The sequence below is a fragment of the Sebastes umbrosus genome, chromosome 6, assembly GCF_015220745.1.
Source record: "Sebastes umbrosus isolate fSebUmb1 chromosome 6, fSebUmb1.pri, whole genome shotgun sequence".
Classification (NCBI taxonomy): Eukaryota; Metazoa; Chordata; class Actinopteri; order Perciformes; family Sebastidae; genus Sebastes; species Sebastes umbrosus.
The window spans coordinates 29,749,083-29,764,958 of record NC_051274.1 but is presented as its reverse complement, the minus strand read 5'-3'; the positions used below and the strand labels follow the sequence as shown (position 1 = coordinate 29,764,958).

At 41.0% G+C, this 15,876-nt stretch overlaps 1 protein-coding gene across 1 annotated transcript in view; it reads right to left on the bottom strand.

Annotated features, from left to right (window-relative positions):
- Positions 1-10,002: 10,002 nt before the first annotated feature.
- plxna3 (plexin A3) overlaps positions 10,003-15,876 on the bottom strand; it is a 122,365-nt gene continuing 116,491 nt past the window's right edge. The window contains 1 exon segment of the mRNA XM_037772637.1: positions 10,003-15,453. Within this exon segment, the coding sequence (XP_037628565.1) occupies positions 15,358-15,453 (96 nt within the window). The 3' untranslated portion in view covers positions 10,003-15,357.

Genomic DNA, 15,876 nt, shown 5'->3' with positions numbered 1-15,876 from the left:
ATGAAATTTACTGATCACAACCGTCTCCTTGAGATTATGTTTCTGATACTAATTTGTTTTGCAGATTAAGTGTTGATGAGAAATGTTGCTACTGCAAATTAATTTTACTGAAGTACTGTACTGAAGTTACACATTTGAGGTACTTTACTTCAGTATTTCTAATTATACTCCACTACATTTATCAGACAGATTTAGTTACTTCATAAATTAAGATTTTTTACACACAAAACATGTAAAGAGTTTATAAAAAATCTGATGTTTTTGTAATAAATTTAGAGTTTACTACAAGTACAGCTGACAACTATTAGTCCATTAATCAATTAGCCAATTAACAAATAATTAAGAGTCATTTCTTATGTTATAACAATTTCATGGTTCCAGCTTCACATGATGTGAAGATTTGCTGCTTTCTTTAAAATAATTGTAATTATTTAATAATTTGTTTGTTATGTGTTGAGGTTTGGCACATTAAACCAAACAATCAGTCATTAGTTAAAAATAATTAAATAATCATAGTTGCATTAGCTCCACCTCACTGATCTAATCTTGATTAGAGTATTTGGGTTGTAATGAGATCTAAATTTTAGTATTTTAATCAAATATTTGTCCTGGATTAGAGTATTTAGGTACTTTATTAGTACTAGATTGTAGAATTAATGATGTGGATTAGTCCTGAATTATAGGACTATAACAGCAATTAATCTAAATTGAGTATTTTAGATTAGAATCCAGATTAGACCATAAACACTCTAGATTATTTCAATTTCAGATTAGTTCTGGATTAGGGTATTTTATCCTTGAAATAAATCCAGATTAGAGCACACAAACTCTAGATTAGAGTATTTAAATCTGGAATCTTAGTCCTGGATCAGAATATTCAGACCCAGGGTCAATATGGATTCATGGGTCGGTGTTTTGAATAAGTGTGTTACATTTTCATTGCACCCTGACTCTCCAGCGATTAGTCTGTTTCTAACCTTTATTCACTGGTGGCTCTAAGTGTCCACAGGGACGTGTGTGAGTTTTGGTCTAGTTTAATCTCTGGACAGCAGGCATTATTTTGATCCATTGCTCCATGCCTACTGTTGCCAGTTCCCATTACAGACACCAACTGAGAATAAACCAGTCCAATGGGACGTGTCTATCGCTTGGAAACAGGCTCAGTCATCTCAAAGGGAAAGCTCTTGTGTGTTCTGGGTCTGGATGGTGAATATGACCTAAATATCTCGATTAATGAACAACGAGCCCTCGGTCCGGTCTAATCTCTGGAGGGGTGCATGCATGTTAGAAGCTCAGAGAATAGTCTGATCCACTGGGACGTGGTCAGCGTTCTGTATCATATAAATAAGAATCTAAAAATGTAAATATGAATTTAAAAGTCATTAAATGACGATAATAATAATTAAGATTGACTCTTCTTTTTTTGCAGCTTCTGCAGTTCTGCATTCAGTCTAATCTCTGGAGAAGGTTGGTTAATTTTCTCCTGAGGGATTGTGGGTATTTTCATCTCACTAACAAACACTGAGAGCCTCATTAACTGCAGCTCAGAGGGAGGGAAGGTTCGGTACAGTCTAATCCCTGGATGACTGGTCCTCAGCCTGCGCCAACTGTTGAAATGTTTCAACGTCAGTGAACATGTGAACACTAATTCCACTATTGTGTTGAGTTTGTCGGCTATTCTGTATTTAGTCTCCTGTGTCAAATGTCCTCTTTAGTTTTTAGAACATTTAGTCAACCGTGTAGTTTTAGTTGACTAAAAGTCAACTTAGTCAAACTTAGTCAACTTTTACTTGTAACAGAGTATTTCATCACTGTGGTATTATTACCTTTACTCAAATAGAACATCGTCTTCCACCACTGGTCTTCTTTTCCTGGTTTCTGTGGCAGGAAGTTTTTTCATCTACAGTATGAACTAAATACTAAAGTTAAGCTGCAGTTGTTGGTTAACCGGCAAAATGTCACTAAAAGATGCTAAACAACTGATGCATGATGGGAGAGGGGGTATATATAGAGTATATATATATATAATAACATAGATTTAATTAATAATGTATTGTAATGATGAATAATATCGACCTTGTTGTGTCTTCTTATTGACAGAATAAGAAACCAACTAGATAACAAGATAGATTTGTGGTCTATTTATTTAATTATAGCCTAATAACATCAGACACTCTCTGTCTCCACATCGTTAAATATGCACTTTTGTTATGCCATGTTAACAAACCACGTACCGATCAGCTTTGTGGTCAAGATCAGACAGAGACATAACCATTAAAAAGATGGCTGAGTAGTGCTATCTTTCAACGTTTGTGTTTTTTTTAAACAGGAAAACAGGTTTTAGACTGCGATATTTACTGAAAATGACAATACAGCCAACAGTATCCTCAGTAAACTTTCAGGTGATCTCCCTCCAGCCAGATTGTCACCTCATTTAGGTGTTTGTAGTAAAATGAGGAGGTATCGTATCAGATAACTCCTCATTTCAACTTAAGGAATGAATAGAAACAGGGCGTCTGACAAAAGTTCAGCTCAAAACGTTGCGCTGTGCAGCGCTTCGTCCGCTCGCGGCCAGTAGTTCATCCCAATAGAAAACAAGGCATTCAAACCTATTTTTGTCACTGACGGTTGCTCGTGTTGCCATCCTGTTTGGAGGGTTGTAACACATCCCAATACATTAGACCTCTCTGTGTTGTACACATCACATTCCTCAACCGTAAAGTTGAAACTGCGCCTTTGATCCCAGTGTCTTATAATCCATCCATGATGGAGGCTGATGACGTGTGCTACTAAAATAATGACCTGACCGAGGAGGTTAATTCTCTTCATAACGTCAGAGGAGGTACAAACAAGTGAAGAGAAACATCAGAGTTTTATCAAACTGAAACACAACAGATAAGAGTATTCCTGAGAGAAGACAGACAGCTGTGTTTGTCTCATATCTGTGTTTCTCTTCTCTCCCTCTAAAATGTGCTGTTAATGGGCATCTCCCATGACAACCATCATTTATTAATAAACACACACACATAGACCACAGAGAGAGAGAGAGACCACTCTTAAACTGGGAATGGGTTTCTTTCTCTGAGGTGACTGGTCTTGTTTCAGCACACAGTCTATTGACAAGCCGATTTAACATTTAATAGCTAAGCTTGACTATCCAGAATTACATTAGAGATATCCACAATTACATTAGACTAGTCAGAATATTATTCAAGATATCTATAACGTCATTTGACAAGTGAAAACGACAGAGATATCTGTAATTCAGTTCTGACTATCCTAAATAACAGTACAGATATCTCAAACGTCATTATGACTTAGTCAGCGTTGTTGTCATGACGTTGCTCACATGGACGCCTATAGTTAACTATCCTTCAGTAAAGTCAGTCAAAAACAGAGTTCGTACAATATCGGCGAAGCGTTGTCAGAGATGGAGAGAAAGGGTTGCTAATAGTAGGCTAAGTATCAGCAACATTTACTCTCCTTCGCTGAAACGTTTCGTCGATATGTAGCTCACTAGAGCTCGAATCACAGTTTTGTCATCTCAAATGTCTGTGAATCTGAATTCTGGTACCCAACAACACAGCAAGATGACATTTAGATGTGTAACTTTAGCCCACTGCTAGTGTTAGCCTCCAGTCTTTCCTTTGTTTGCCTCCAGCTTACACGTGATGTCATCATGACACTAAAAGGGTCGATACTTCCCGGTACTGTACATACATATTCTCAGTAGTAATATTAACAGGGAGGACTGAACCAGACAGAAGCTGCAGAGATTGGAGACACGTCGTTGTTAACTGATCAATAAGTGATTGATGAATGGAGAGTGAGGTAGAGGACGTGACTGCCAGAGTTCTGCTGAATCAAACAGGAAACAGGTGAAGTTGAACATGTTGCTGCACCGATTCTTAATTAGCATTAAAAAGGTCCATTTAATCACACGATGTGTCAGAAAATATTTTTGATCTAAAAGTCTGTCGACTGACACAAAACATCAGGGGAATAAAAAACACGCTGACTGAAGGGAATGATTACTGAGACCACCGGGGTGTGTGTGTGTGGTGTGTAGATGTGTGTGTGTGTGTCTCGGTGTAAAGCTTCGAGCAGAGACGAAGAAACTCATGTACTCATCGTTTTTTACCGTTTATGATTAACGGTTAATTTGGGAGAGTGGCTGTGTGTGTGTGTGTGTGTGTGTGTGTGTGTGTGTGTGTGTGTGCGTGTGTGCGCGTGTGTGTGTGTGTGTGACACCTGTAGATGCTGAGTGGGCAGCTGGTTAACTGGCAGCACAGTCTGAGTCAGGGCTTTACACACACACAGACACACACACACACACACTGAGCTGTAATCAAATCAAATCTTTAATCTTTAACGTAGCTCGTTGTCTCTCTGCTGCAGCTCGTCATGTAACGAGCCTCCAGTCCCAGACACAAACCACGCGCTTAGCTCCGCCCACCTCCTACCACAACACTGGGCTGATTGGTCGTGATTGTCATCATGATTGACAGGTACGGGTACAGGTAAGAACATGGCTGTATTCAAAAACCGCCTACTACTGCCAAACGCAGTAGGCCGATTATACAGTATACAGTACATACTACAGTTTTGAGCTCATGTTTAAGCTGCGCTTGCCACAGCCTGCAGCGCCCAAAGTCAGGCTTTGCTCCATGCAGCGATAGCCGTCGTGGTGCGGAGCAAGCCGTTAGAAATAACGGGTTTCAGAGCTTAGTGGTGGCGTTGTCACGTTGTGTTCTGAAAGACTTTCAGTGAGAGACGGAGAGAGAAATGGAGAGAAACTAAGAGAAAGAAATACTCGAGCAGGAGCAAAAATAGATAAAAACTGATGAATATAGTTATGCCAGAGATTCACACGCCAAGTTCACACCAGAGGGGAGAATTATTCAGTTTCTTTCCTGGAGTTAGAGGTAAAATCAGAAGGGTAACATAAAAAATGCTGTCAGTGTACTTATTATTCATTTCACTCTTTTAAGTCACCAGAATGCAGGAAACTAACGTCTCGGATACTCATATTTTTCCGGTGGAGGACCTACAGACCCCCCACTTTGGTTAGAAATCCTCCAATTTATAAGGTCTCAAGGTTGGCAGGTATGTTTGATGACATTTATTAGTGTTTTTAAAACACAGAATCACTCAGGAAGTGAAGCTCTGACTGGGTAGTATTACTCACTTTCTTGTAGACTTGAATAGGCGGCTGTAAAATCTGTCGTTTCATCCTCAGCACTCAGTTTGGGTTCATGTCGGTCAGACTGGACGCTGAAGACGTCTTCACCTGAAAAACAACTGCATCAGTCGTGTGTTTAAAACACTGATACATCCTGCAGGCTGCTGCTCTGGGATCAGCTGAGCAGAAACTCTCAGGTGAAATGATGCCAGACCTCCACTTAGAAAATGATAATTAAGGAAATTAGTTCCAGCTGCCTGATTTTCAGCCAATCACATCGCTGAGTGTTAATACCAGTGAGCAAAGATACACTTTTTATCAGCCTAATACAAAACGGCGATATTTGATGAGTGAGAACGGGTTATTTCTGACCCACCCTTCCACCTTGACCTCCTTTCTATGCAGCGTTTGTCGCTCTTTATACTTCCTGGTTCACGATTATGTGGATTATAAACAAATAGATTTCGGTGCAGTGCGTTACTTTTCGTAAGTATAGCTACGAACGGTGGATGAGAACAGCCTGAAATAATAACGTAACAAAGTAACGTAAGAAATTAAGAATAACAACATAGAAACAGCCAATCTTCTCCATTGATGGTCTCGTTTACTGATGGAGGTCACTATAGAGACGGATCAGGATTAAACTGAGACGGGATCAGAACCAGTTAAAAGTTCATCACAGTGACTTTAAACTGTTTTCTCTCTCATGAGCTCATTTTCGGTCTCTCCACCCGTCTGTTTCTCTCTGGTGTATTTTAATCAAGTGTATTTCCTGATAATGAAAACCTGTGATAACGGCGCTTTGTTGCCTGCCGGCTGATAAGCCCCGCAAAGCCTGGATCATTGTTCTCCATTAATTAGTCTGTACCCTTGCCAGCACTTGATGGCTGGCGGCGGCGGCGCAGCGGGACACCGAACTTAAAGTCACCTTACAAACAAGCAGAAAATCGGCTGATGAGGCGTCAGCGTTGTTGAAACTGCTGCTGAGAATAATCTGTTTCTGATGCTCTTACATGTGATATTTAAAGGTATAATCTAAAGTAAAAACACAATAAACATGAGTCCAACTTTCCATTACACTTAGTGAAATCACACAAATATTACAAACTCAGCAGAAGGCAATGGCAATGGTATAAAAACTGACACAGGCTATTACATGAAGAAGATTCGTCATCATCATCATCATTACATTTTTAACTCAGCAAAAATAAAAAATAAAAAACAAGGCAATGGCAAATGGTATCAAAAAAATGGGCCCTGACTACATCCTGGAAAGCGCTGCATCAAGGCGACGTGTGTTTTCAGGTTTTTCCAGGCAGAGTGAATGAACGGCGGCGCGAGGTGCAGCGGGAGGCGGATCGTGACGCCTCATTGGTAGATTGGGAGGATCTGAGCGCCATGACGTCGTCATATACACGTCAGTAGTTTGATGAGTCAATAACGGAACGGAAAATCGCGTCACGATCCGACACCCGAAGCACCTGAAGCGCCGCCCTGAATGAACAATCCCATCCTGAAACTAAGACACAAGATCCAGTGTGAGCGGTGCTTCTCAAACGGCGGCTCGGGGACCCGAACGAGGACCCGAACGGGAAACTACTTGGCGGAGATTTTGGGAGGTTTGGCGTTATTTAAAATCTCGGGACGTTGTCGAAAAGTGCTTAACAGATCAAGTTAATTTGACGAGGTGTGATCACGGATCCGCGGCAGCTGAGAAGCACCGACTCAGATATAATAATAATAATATAATTAATCATAGTAATAATAATCATATTATGGTACAATAAAGACATCCGACTCCCCGTCAAGCTCAGCGGGGAGTCCAGTGATTTCGCTGTGCTATGGTACAATGAAGCCCGCTGGGATCGCTGTCGGCTAACTTGTCTGTCAGGAGTCTGCAGGGGTGGGAGGGGCTTAACGAGGGGGGCGGGTCAGTCAACTCCCATGGATTTCAACGGGCGATCAGTGCGACTGATTGATTTTTAAACGGGGGAGTCGCTACTTCTGAATCTGATTACTGAGGCTCCCTCGGATTATTAACTTGAGTTTATCCTCCCATCGATAGAACGTGAATTCTTCTGATTTCCCCTGAAATCAACAGGTGATTGATTGATTTCCATTGTGACCGTCTGAAGCTGACTCATTTATGCAACTCCCAATGAAATAACCAACCAATGAGAGAATAGTTTTGATTGCGAGGATCACATAAATTCAACTTCCGTTTATTTCCAATGGGAGATTAAAACAATACGTCCATGTATATATTTACTGTAACATGGATTTGGATAATATGTTTTTTTCTAATCGCTAGTTGGAGATCAATGGGAGATTGATTGATTTCCAGTAGTCTGCTTCTGAAGCTCTTACTTATTTAAATGGAAGCCGCACAATTTGTTTATATTTATCTTATCTACCATTTGGTTTAAATGGGAGATTCCAACACGAGTCTCAAGGCAGTTTGTGAAATAGTCACGAAATTGAATCTATTGTTTCTTGTACATAGACACAAATTTCTCTTTTTTCTCGTGACGCTGAGCACGACTTTCAAAAACATATTTTTCATGCATTTTGTTCAGCAACACGTGACACGTGTCAATTTCCGCTACAGTCATTTCAAAATAAAACTACCTAGTTAGGTTTAGGAATAGATCGACTTGGTTAGGCTTAGGGAACAAAACTACTTCGTTACGTTTAGGAAAAGATCGCGGTTTGGGTTTAGTTAACACTGGAAGTGCCGTAACTTAAGTAAGGAAGTTACGTGACAAATAAATCAACGTTGACTTCTGGTTTCACACGTGCACATGAAACAGCTCTTTATACTACTTTATACTTTGATTTTCGTGCTGATTATCATGAAAAAAAACTTGAAATTTGTGTCTGAATCAATACATAAAATTTTGTGACTATTTCATGAACTGCTGTGCGACTGGGCTGGTGATTCCTAACAATCCCAAATAATTCCTATAAATGGGAGATCAGCTCTCACACCACTGTGGGGTTGAAACCAGTGGAACCATTGGTTTAAAATGGGAGATTCCCAACAATACAAAATAATATCCATTGAGAGTATTTCGGTTGCTACAATCAGATGAAATTAACTTCCATTTATTTCCAATGGGAGATTAGAACAATCTAATTTTACAGCGATAGTAGATTAGCCTCTCGCTCCCCCGTCTGCTTAGAAACTCCTGGAAAACGTTGTCTGGATTAAGAGTCAGAAGATTCCGACTGAAACGACTCCTCCGACTGTTCGCTGTGGGAGTGACGTGAGTCCGATGGGTGATTCGGATCGATCAAATCTATCGTTCCGTCTCCTCAGCTATCGGACAATTGGATGGATTTGAAAACGGGCAGGATGGGAAACGGACCAACCAGAACCTCAGATTATGGCTCCACTTGTGATTGGTCTACAGACTTTAATGTGGACTCAATTGAAAGGTTTCAATATTCAAAGCCAGATCTGATCAATATTAAAGAACCCTCCACTGATCACTGACTGATTTACAGTTAAAATTAAACCTTTTTTTAATATAAAATGACACTTTGGTACGATGTGACAGTTTTACAGAGTCGGTGGACGTTTCCCAGCATGCACTTGGATGTATCATTTCATGTTGTGTGTTAAAATGTGTGCAGTAAAAGTATGACATCGAGCTCTTCTCTCTTTAACGCTGTACAAACTCATAAAAACCGTGTACATCCTCCCACAATAAATAGAACTCATCGTAAAAAATAAATTTAAAAGAAAAAAAATAATCAATAAATATCTCGCCGCCGGAGAACGTTAAAAACTCTGAGCCATGTGTGTGTTTGTGTGTGTGAACAGATGGATGGACACTGCATCTAAAACGAGGTATCAATCCAATTGTTTTGTTTGCTATTCCAGGAATTAGACCCGGCCCTCCCACCGGCCTCTTCAGTCTCGGTTACCTCCTCCCAGCTGTGTGTGTGTGTGTTCAGAGGATGGATATGATTTTAAAATGTGTGTGTGTGTGTGTGTGTGTAGAGACAACAAACACACACACTCTGCTTGCTACCACAGTGGAAAACCATCCAACATCGATTTGTCCCGGACAGATTTAAACTGTATCACTGAGGTTTCCAATTGTCTGGATATCAGAGGCAACCAGAAGTCACTCAGGCATCAGAACATCTGTTACAGAGAGGAAGTTTCTGCTGCCACTGATGGCGTGAAGTTATACTGTAGAAATACTACGAATAAGAGTATTAGTGCCGATACGATACCTGAGTTTTCAGCACAGAAACCAAAACAATACCGATTCCTCACTTGAGAAACGTTTTTAACAAAAGAAACCAAATATCCTAAATGTTTAATATTGTTGAAACACTTTGAACACTTTGTCTACATAAAACAGATTTAAATCAGGAACGAGATTTTGAATCTTCTGGTTTTTAAGAGATCTTAAACAACTTCTCTGACGAAGTACAGTATTATGTAAATGAGGTGAGTTCAGTGTATGAAAGCAGTGCAAACATTTGTTATTGTCGTCCTGTCTTTTATTCATTATCATATATATTCTTTCTTTTTCCTTCCTGTCTTTAATCTCTGGCATTTATTCTTTTCTTTCTTTTAGATATTTTAAAAATATTTATGTCTGTTTGTAAATTGTAATACAGCTGTTTTTAATTTCATTGTTAGGTGGGTTCCTTTTTCAACCCACCTGTGCATTTATTCATGTTATTGTATATCTCTTCTCTTTTGTTTTATTTTATTATATGCACCAATAAAGAACTAAAGAACTAGAACTAACGTATCCTCGTACAACGGTTCGTATGATCTTACGAAAAGTTATTTTTCATGCGTTTTCCTACTAATGTCCGGCAACACGAGCGATTTTAGTTTAGGCCACAAAACTACTTGGTTAGGTTTAGGAAAAGATGGCGGTTTGGGTTAAATAACTTTGGAAGTGATGTAACTTGTACGTGACAAATAAATCAACCTAAAACAGCCTTCAATACGGTCCGAGTTTTGTTGTAGCAGCACCTAGTAGACGTTTAGGTTTACAGAAATGTTATGGCACTACAAAAACTTTCATCTATCTACCTAACTCCTACTTTGCCACCTGACAAGTCCTCTTCAGGTAAATGTAAACACAGGTGTTTGGAGTTTCAACAAACTGCTGACTCATCATTTAATGCTAGCTTTTTAGAACTTGGCAGTTTTCTTAACATTTTGGTTGGTAGCGACACAGTTTTGAGGTTTCATAATCGGTCCTACGATTGATCCACAACAGCAGCTGTCTTTCTATATCTTTTGGAAAACATTTGTCTCGACAGTCGGACAATCCTCCAAAACTAACCTGCACATCAACATAAAGAAATGCCTCCACACTGCCATCACGTTCCCAGTTCTTCTGTTCTATGTGGAACACAAATCAGATAAATGTGAGCATATTAGCAGACCTGATTATACAGATACATATATATTATATGTAGACATATTTACAGGTGTGCTCACACCCTCACCTTCACCTGGATGTGTTGTGATGTTCATGTGGAGTGTGCAGGTACCTTTGTTTTAGTGAATCATGTTTTTTTTTTCTGACCTGCAAGTCATTAAAAACGTAATTCTGTAATAAATGTCATGTATGCCTGAGTATGGTTTCCCTTCTGTTGGTCATCCAGGAGGAGAACGAGGAAGAGGAGGAGGTCTGTTCTCCTCCTCCCTCCTCTCAGAGACCTTTCCTTCCTCGACCGGTTTGATGGATGACGTTGCCTCCGTCTTTTTTCCTCCCTGATCAGTATTCTCCCTCTCTCCTGCTCTCAGTATTCCAGCAGCGTCTCCTTCCATCTCTCCTCCTCCTCCTCCTTCTTCTTCTCACTTTAGCATGCAAAAAGAGAGTCTGACCTCCTCTTTTCATCCTGATCCTCCTGTGTTCTACTCCAACATTTATTTCTCCGTTCTGCATTTGATCAGCTTTTCCTCCTCTTCTTAACCTTTCGGCACTACTCTTTCTTCTTCCTCCTCCTCTACACTCTCCTCTCTGCTATCCAATAGTCATTTCTTCCCCCTTTTCCACTCCTCTTCCTCACTTTTCAGCATGCAGCGGGTGTTTCCTCCTCCTCTATATTGTCTATGCATCCCCCCTTTTTCCCCTTCCTTTACATTTTCCTCTTGGGATTCTCCTCCTCTTCCTCATCCTTCAGTATGCTGACAGAGACTCCTCTCCTCCTCTAAACTCTCATTTCATCACACCGACAAAAAAAAAAAGAGGTAAATTCTGATCAAAATGGCGACGAGGACGTAATTAAATAGCGTCTGATGACTTTGAGTTTAAAGGGCGATCTGAGATTTTTATTAAAATATAATAAAAAAAAGGAGAGCAAAGATCTGATCTGAGATTTCAAAAGCGTTGAAGATACCGATCGGACGATTTAAATGGTGCGACTGTAAAGAAAAAGATTTTTAATTGAGCTGCAGATACGATCAGTGATTTAACGGTTGAGTTTCCACTGCAGCAGCAGGATAACACACACACACACACAGGTTGGATGAACAGTGGTATTGGTATGGTAGTGGCTTCCCTCCCTGTTCTATAATTAATCATCTAAAAGGCAGTCTTTTATCAGGACCCTTCCTCCCTCCTCATCCTCCTCTTCTTCCTCACTCGGGTCCTTTTGGCCCCAAAGATTCAAATGACAGTGAAACAACAGCAAGAAAATAAAAAAAAGGTGCTTTGTAGCTTTATGGCATCGCAGAGAGCCAAAAGAGAGACGCTTCTTCAGCTGTGGTGGAACATTTTCACACAACACAAAGACCTGATGGTGTTTTATAACACCTTCTCTAGAGAAGGAGCTCATAAACATAACATAAAGATTAAAAACCTATTCATGTTGAAATATGCAAGGATTGGCAAACTATGCAAACAGATTGGTGGTAAACTACGCAGACAGATTGGTGGTAAACTATGCAGACAGATTGGTGGTAAACTATGCAGACGGATTGGTGGTGAACTATGCAGACGGATTCGTAAACTATGCAGACGGATTGATGGTGAACTATGCAGACGGATTCGTAAACTATGCAGACAGACTGGTGGTAAACTATGCAGACAGATTGGTAAACTATGCAGACGGACTGGTGGTAAACTATGCAGAAGGATTGGTAAACTATGCAGACAGATTGGTGGTAAACTATGGAGATGGATTCATAAACTTCGACTCCGGATTATTCTGGTGAAATAAATTCAATTTGAAGAAAAATTACTGTTACTGCCTTGAAATTTTAATTAAATGCTCAAAACATGGTGAATAAAATGTATTTAAAGAAATGTAAATGGGCTCAAAACTGCCCTGCTGAGCAGAAACTAGTTTGTTTTTTAGTTTTTAATGGCCAAATATCATTGTTGGACATTAATTTTTAAACACAAAATGAACCTCTGAACAAATAAATATGATCCAATTGTGCGAAGTGAAAATGTTCTACCACAGAAAAAAGAGGTGTAAGGGGGATGAGGGGTGCAGCGTTGCCATGTTGGAAAGTCCTTCATCCAACACTTAACTAATCACTCATGGAGAATAAGAGCGCTTAACACTGGACTTCAGTTCTTTGAGTTACAGTATTTGTTTACCAGCGTCAACATGGTTGGACGCAGGTGTGGTGGACCATCCAGATGGACCGAGGTGCAAGAAAAAAGAATCATATTTTCAAGTTTATGGTTGTAGAATTGAGCCGGCAGTGTGAAAGCGCCCTCATTCTTCTTTAGGATGTACAAGAGCTCATTAAAACAAAGAGCCCATCCGAGGCTACACATGCAAGAATTTAACCCCTTCAAACGCCACCAGAACCTCCGGGCCACCCCTCCATCCGATACACTACACTCTGTTCAAACATCCAGTTTGGCAAGAAAATACCAAAAAGTCCAGATTGTTTTTCCACCGTCGACATACAGAGCAGATATTCAGTTCAGTCCGGTTAAATCCAGTTTGTTCCGGTCAGTCCGGTCTGATGGTGTGAGGATGGACTTGGTTTGGCGTCGGTCTCCTAGCTCTCTCTCTTTCTCCAGACTCTGATGTAACATAATGTTCAGCTTTATACAAGTTCAGCTCCTTAAAATCCATACTGTCAAATCCACAAAGTTCTTATTACATGTTAACATTTCAATATTTCTTTTTTTTTCCTTTCTTTTTGTATTCTTTTTTAACTTTTATACTTTATCATCATTATTATTATTATCTTTCTTTTTTTGTTTCTTTACAATTATGGCCACAAGTCTTAAAAGTTCTTGAGTCCGGTCCGGCTAAAACTCCATTCCAGGTTGTTTTGATCCGGGTTTGGTCCGAGTCCGGTCCAGTTCTGACGTGATCCGGTCCGGTTCTTTACATGGCACTGGGCTTGTAGCTCTGCACAGTATTTCCCCCTGGGCACGGTACGCATGGCGCTGTAAAGCATGGCTGTATGTGGGTGGATGTGCAAGGGTCCGACAATAAAGCGATCTGCACCAACCAGCGTCAAAGTTTACCGACTGGTGCTGAATCCAGAACCCCATTTTCCAGGTCGTTCTGGTCCTGAAAAATGCCGGTCAGTCCACTCTCGGAAGTTCTTCGCTTCCGAAAGATTAGCGAGTCAACCTGCTTATTTACAGACCTTGCCTGTGTGCCTGTGCTGGAATGTATTCATAACGTAATTCTGGATTAATTTAATTATTCATGATTCTGGCGAATTCCACAGTCTTGATTGGTCGGGCAGTACATTACTAAAGAGTCTTCCTGGCCAATAGGATGGCCAGAGGCCAGCATGACTGACCAATGAGGGAGCGGGGTTGAGGGGGAGAGGAATAAAAAGTGGGGTGAAAGAGGAAACTAGTAAGGATGGAAGGAAGAGAGAAAGATAGAGAAGGAGACGAAATTAAGAAAGCAAAGTAGGAGGTGAAATTCAGAGGAGTTGAGGATGGAAGGAAAGGAAAAGAAGACAGCGGGAGGAGAGGACGGGTTCATGGACACAGGTACTGGTCGGTCGGTAGGCATCGGGCTCAGTGTGCTGTGGTACAGAGTGATTGTCCAGAGAAAAACATTGAATGGTTATACAGCAACTTAGAAACTTCTAGATCCTGACGAGGCTTGGCCGAACAGTCCAAGGTCAAGTCAAATTGTCTCGGCTCATTGAGTCCTTATTTCCTTTTTAAAACTTCTGATATTTTCAACATCTTTCGAGACTCAGCAGTGATTTCAAAGTTAGGTCAAGTCATCAGTTTGTTTGCTTCCTTCTCCTTCGTTAAAGCTTGAAACAACCTCCCAAATCCTTCGCCAACAAGTTTGACTTTGACGTTTTCCTTCCTTAAAGCTTGACCTGAACTTCTTACAGTGAATCCGGATCTTTCCATACGAGGCTAAGGATTTGAGGTGAGGCCCGTAATAACGACATCAGTAAAGAGGCTTCGAACTTCTGTGGTAAGCCTTGACTTGACCGTTTGATATTTAGCCCGGATTCGTCCAGACTCTCAAGGTAAGGTCAAACCTGTTGCGATGTTACTATGACCCCTTTGACCATCAGCTTAGTTTCTTCTTATCCTTTAGACCAGAACAAGCCTTCCCAGGTGAAGTCCGTAGCTTTGACGGAAACTTGACTTGACCTTTTGCTCTTCAACTTAGCGTCTAGAAAGTTCTCAACCAGGCTGGGAATCCTGAAGTCAGGTCGATTAGTCCTCACGTCACATCCATTGTTTGGTGACACCTGACTCAGTCTGTAGTCTAGTTTCCAGGTCTTTCCACAGCCACGCCCCCCCTCCCCCCTTGCTTTGATCCCTGCTTACACCTGCAGTGAATTTAAATCCAAATCCAAACCGACAGATGCATCTAGGTTTGTTTTTTTGCCCCAAAATGACTCCACGTTGAAGTCACGTTGTAAATGTATCCAAATCGGTTTGGAAACTTGATTTTCCGTCACTGAACGGAGGTAGTTGGGGTCCCAGCCATCCAGTCAATCAGTCTTCAAGTCAATCAATCAATCAATTGACAAATAAATCGCTGATGGATTGATTGCTAAAGGGCCGGAGCTGTGGCTGTCAGTTCGGTCCAACACTGAGCAGTTCAGCTGACTGTTTCAACAGTTCAGAAAACAAAACGTCTTCACTTCCCCCTTCCCCATACTTCTTCCCCACCCCCCACCCCCATCCATCCATCAGTCCATCAGTCCATTCATCCCTCCCCTCCTCTCAGCTGCTCCCAGACATCAGGTTGATGGCTTGCTCCAGTTTGTGCCTCAGTTTGTGTTTGCGACAGTACCCATCCCGGTCCAACGCCGTCAGGATCTGCGGAGACGGAGGAAAGACATAACAAATCATACCAGTACAAAGAAATATTACGTTTGCACGGCAGCTGAATACTCGTGATGTCACGAGGTCACACGAGAATATCATATATCATCCTGTCAGGCTTCAAGTGATGCGTTGGATCCATGATGGATGACATTTCTACAGATATTCATGGTTCCTAATGGATGAATCCTGATGACTTTAGTGATTCAACCATGAGGTTGGCAATTTTGGCTTTGCGTGGTGGATTTCAGCCGAGTGAGAAGTCGGGATGAGAGTCAGCACTTTTAAGTCTGAGGTCATGGTACTCTGCCGGACAACAGCGAGTGAGTCACTGCCCCAAGTAAGAGTTCAAACCTCCCAAAGCTCTTGATTAACCGGTCTATTCCAACCCCTCACCTACGGTCATGAGTTATGGGT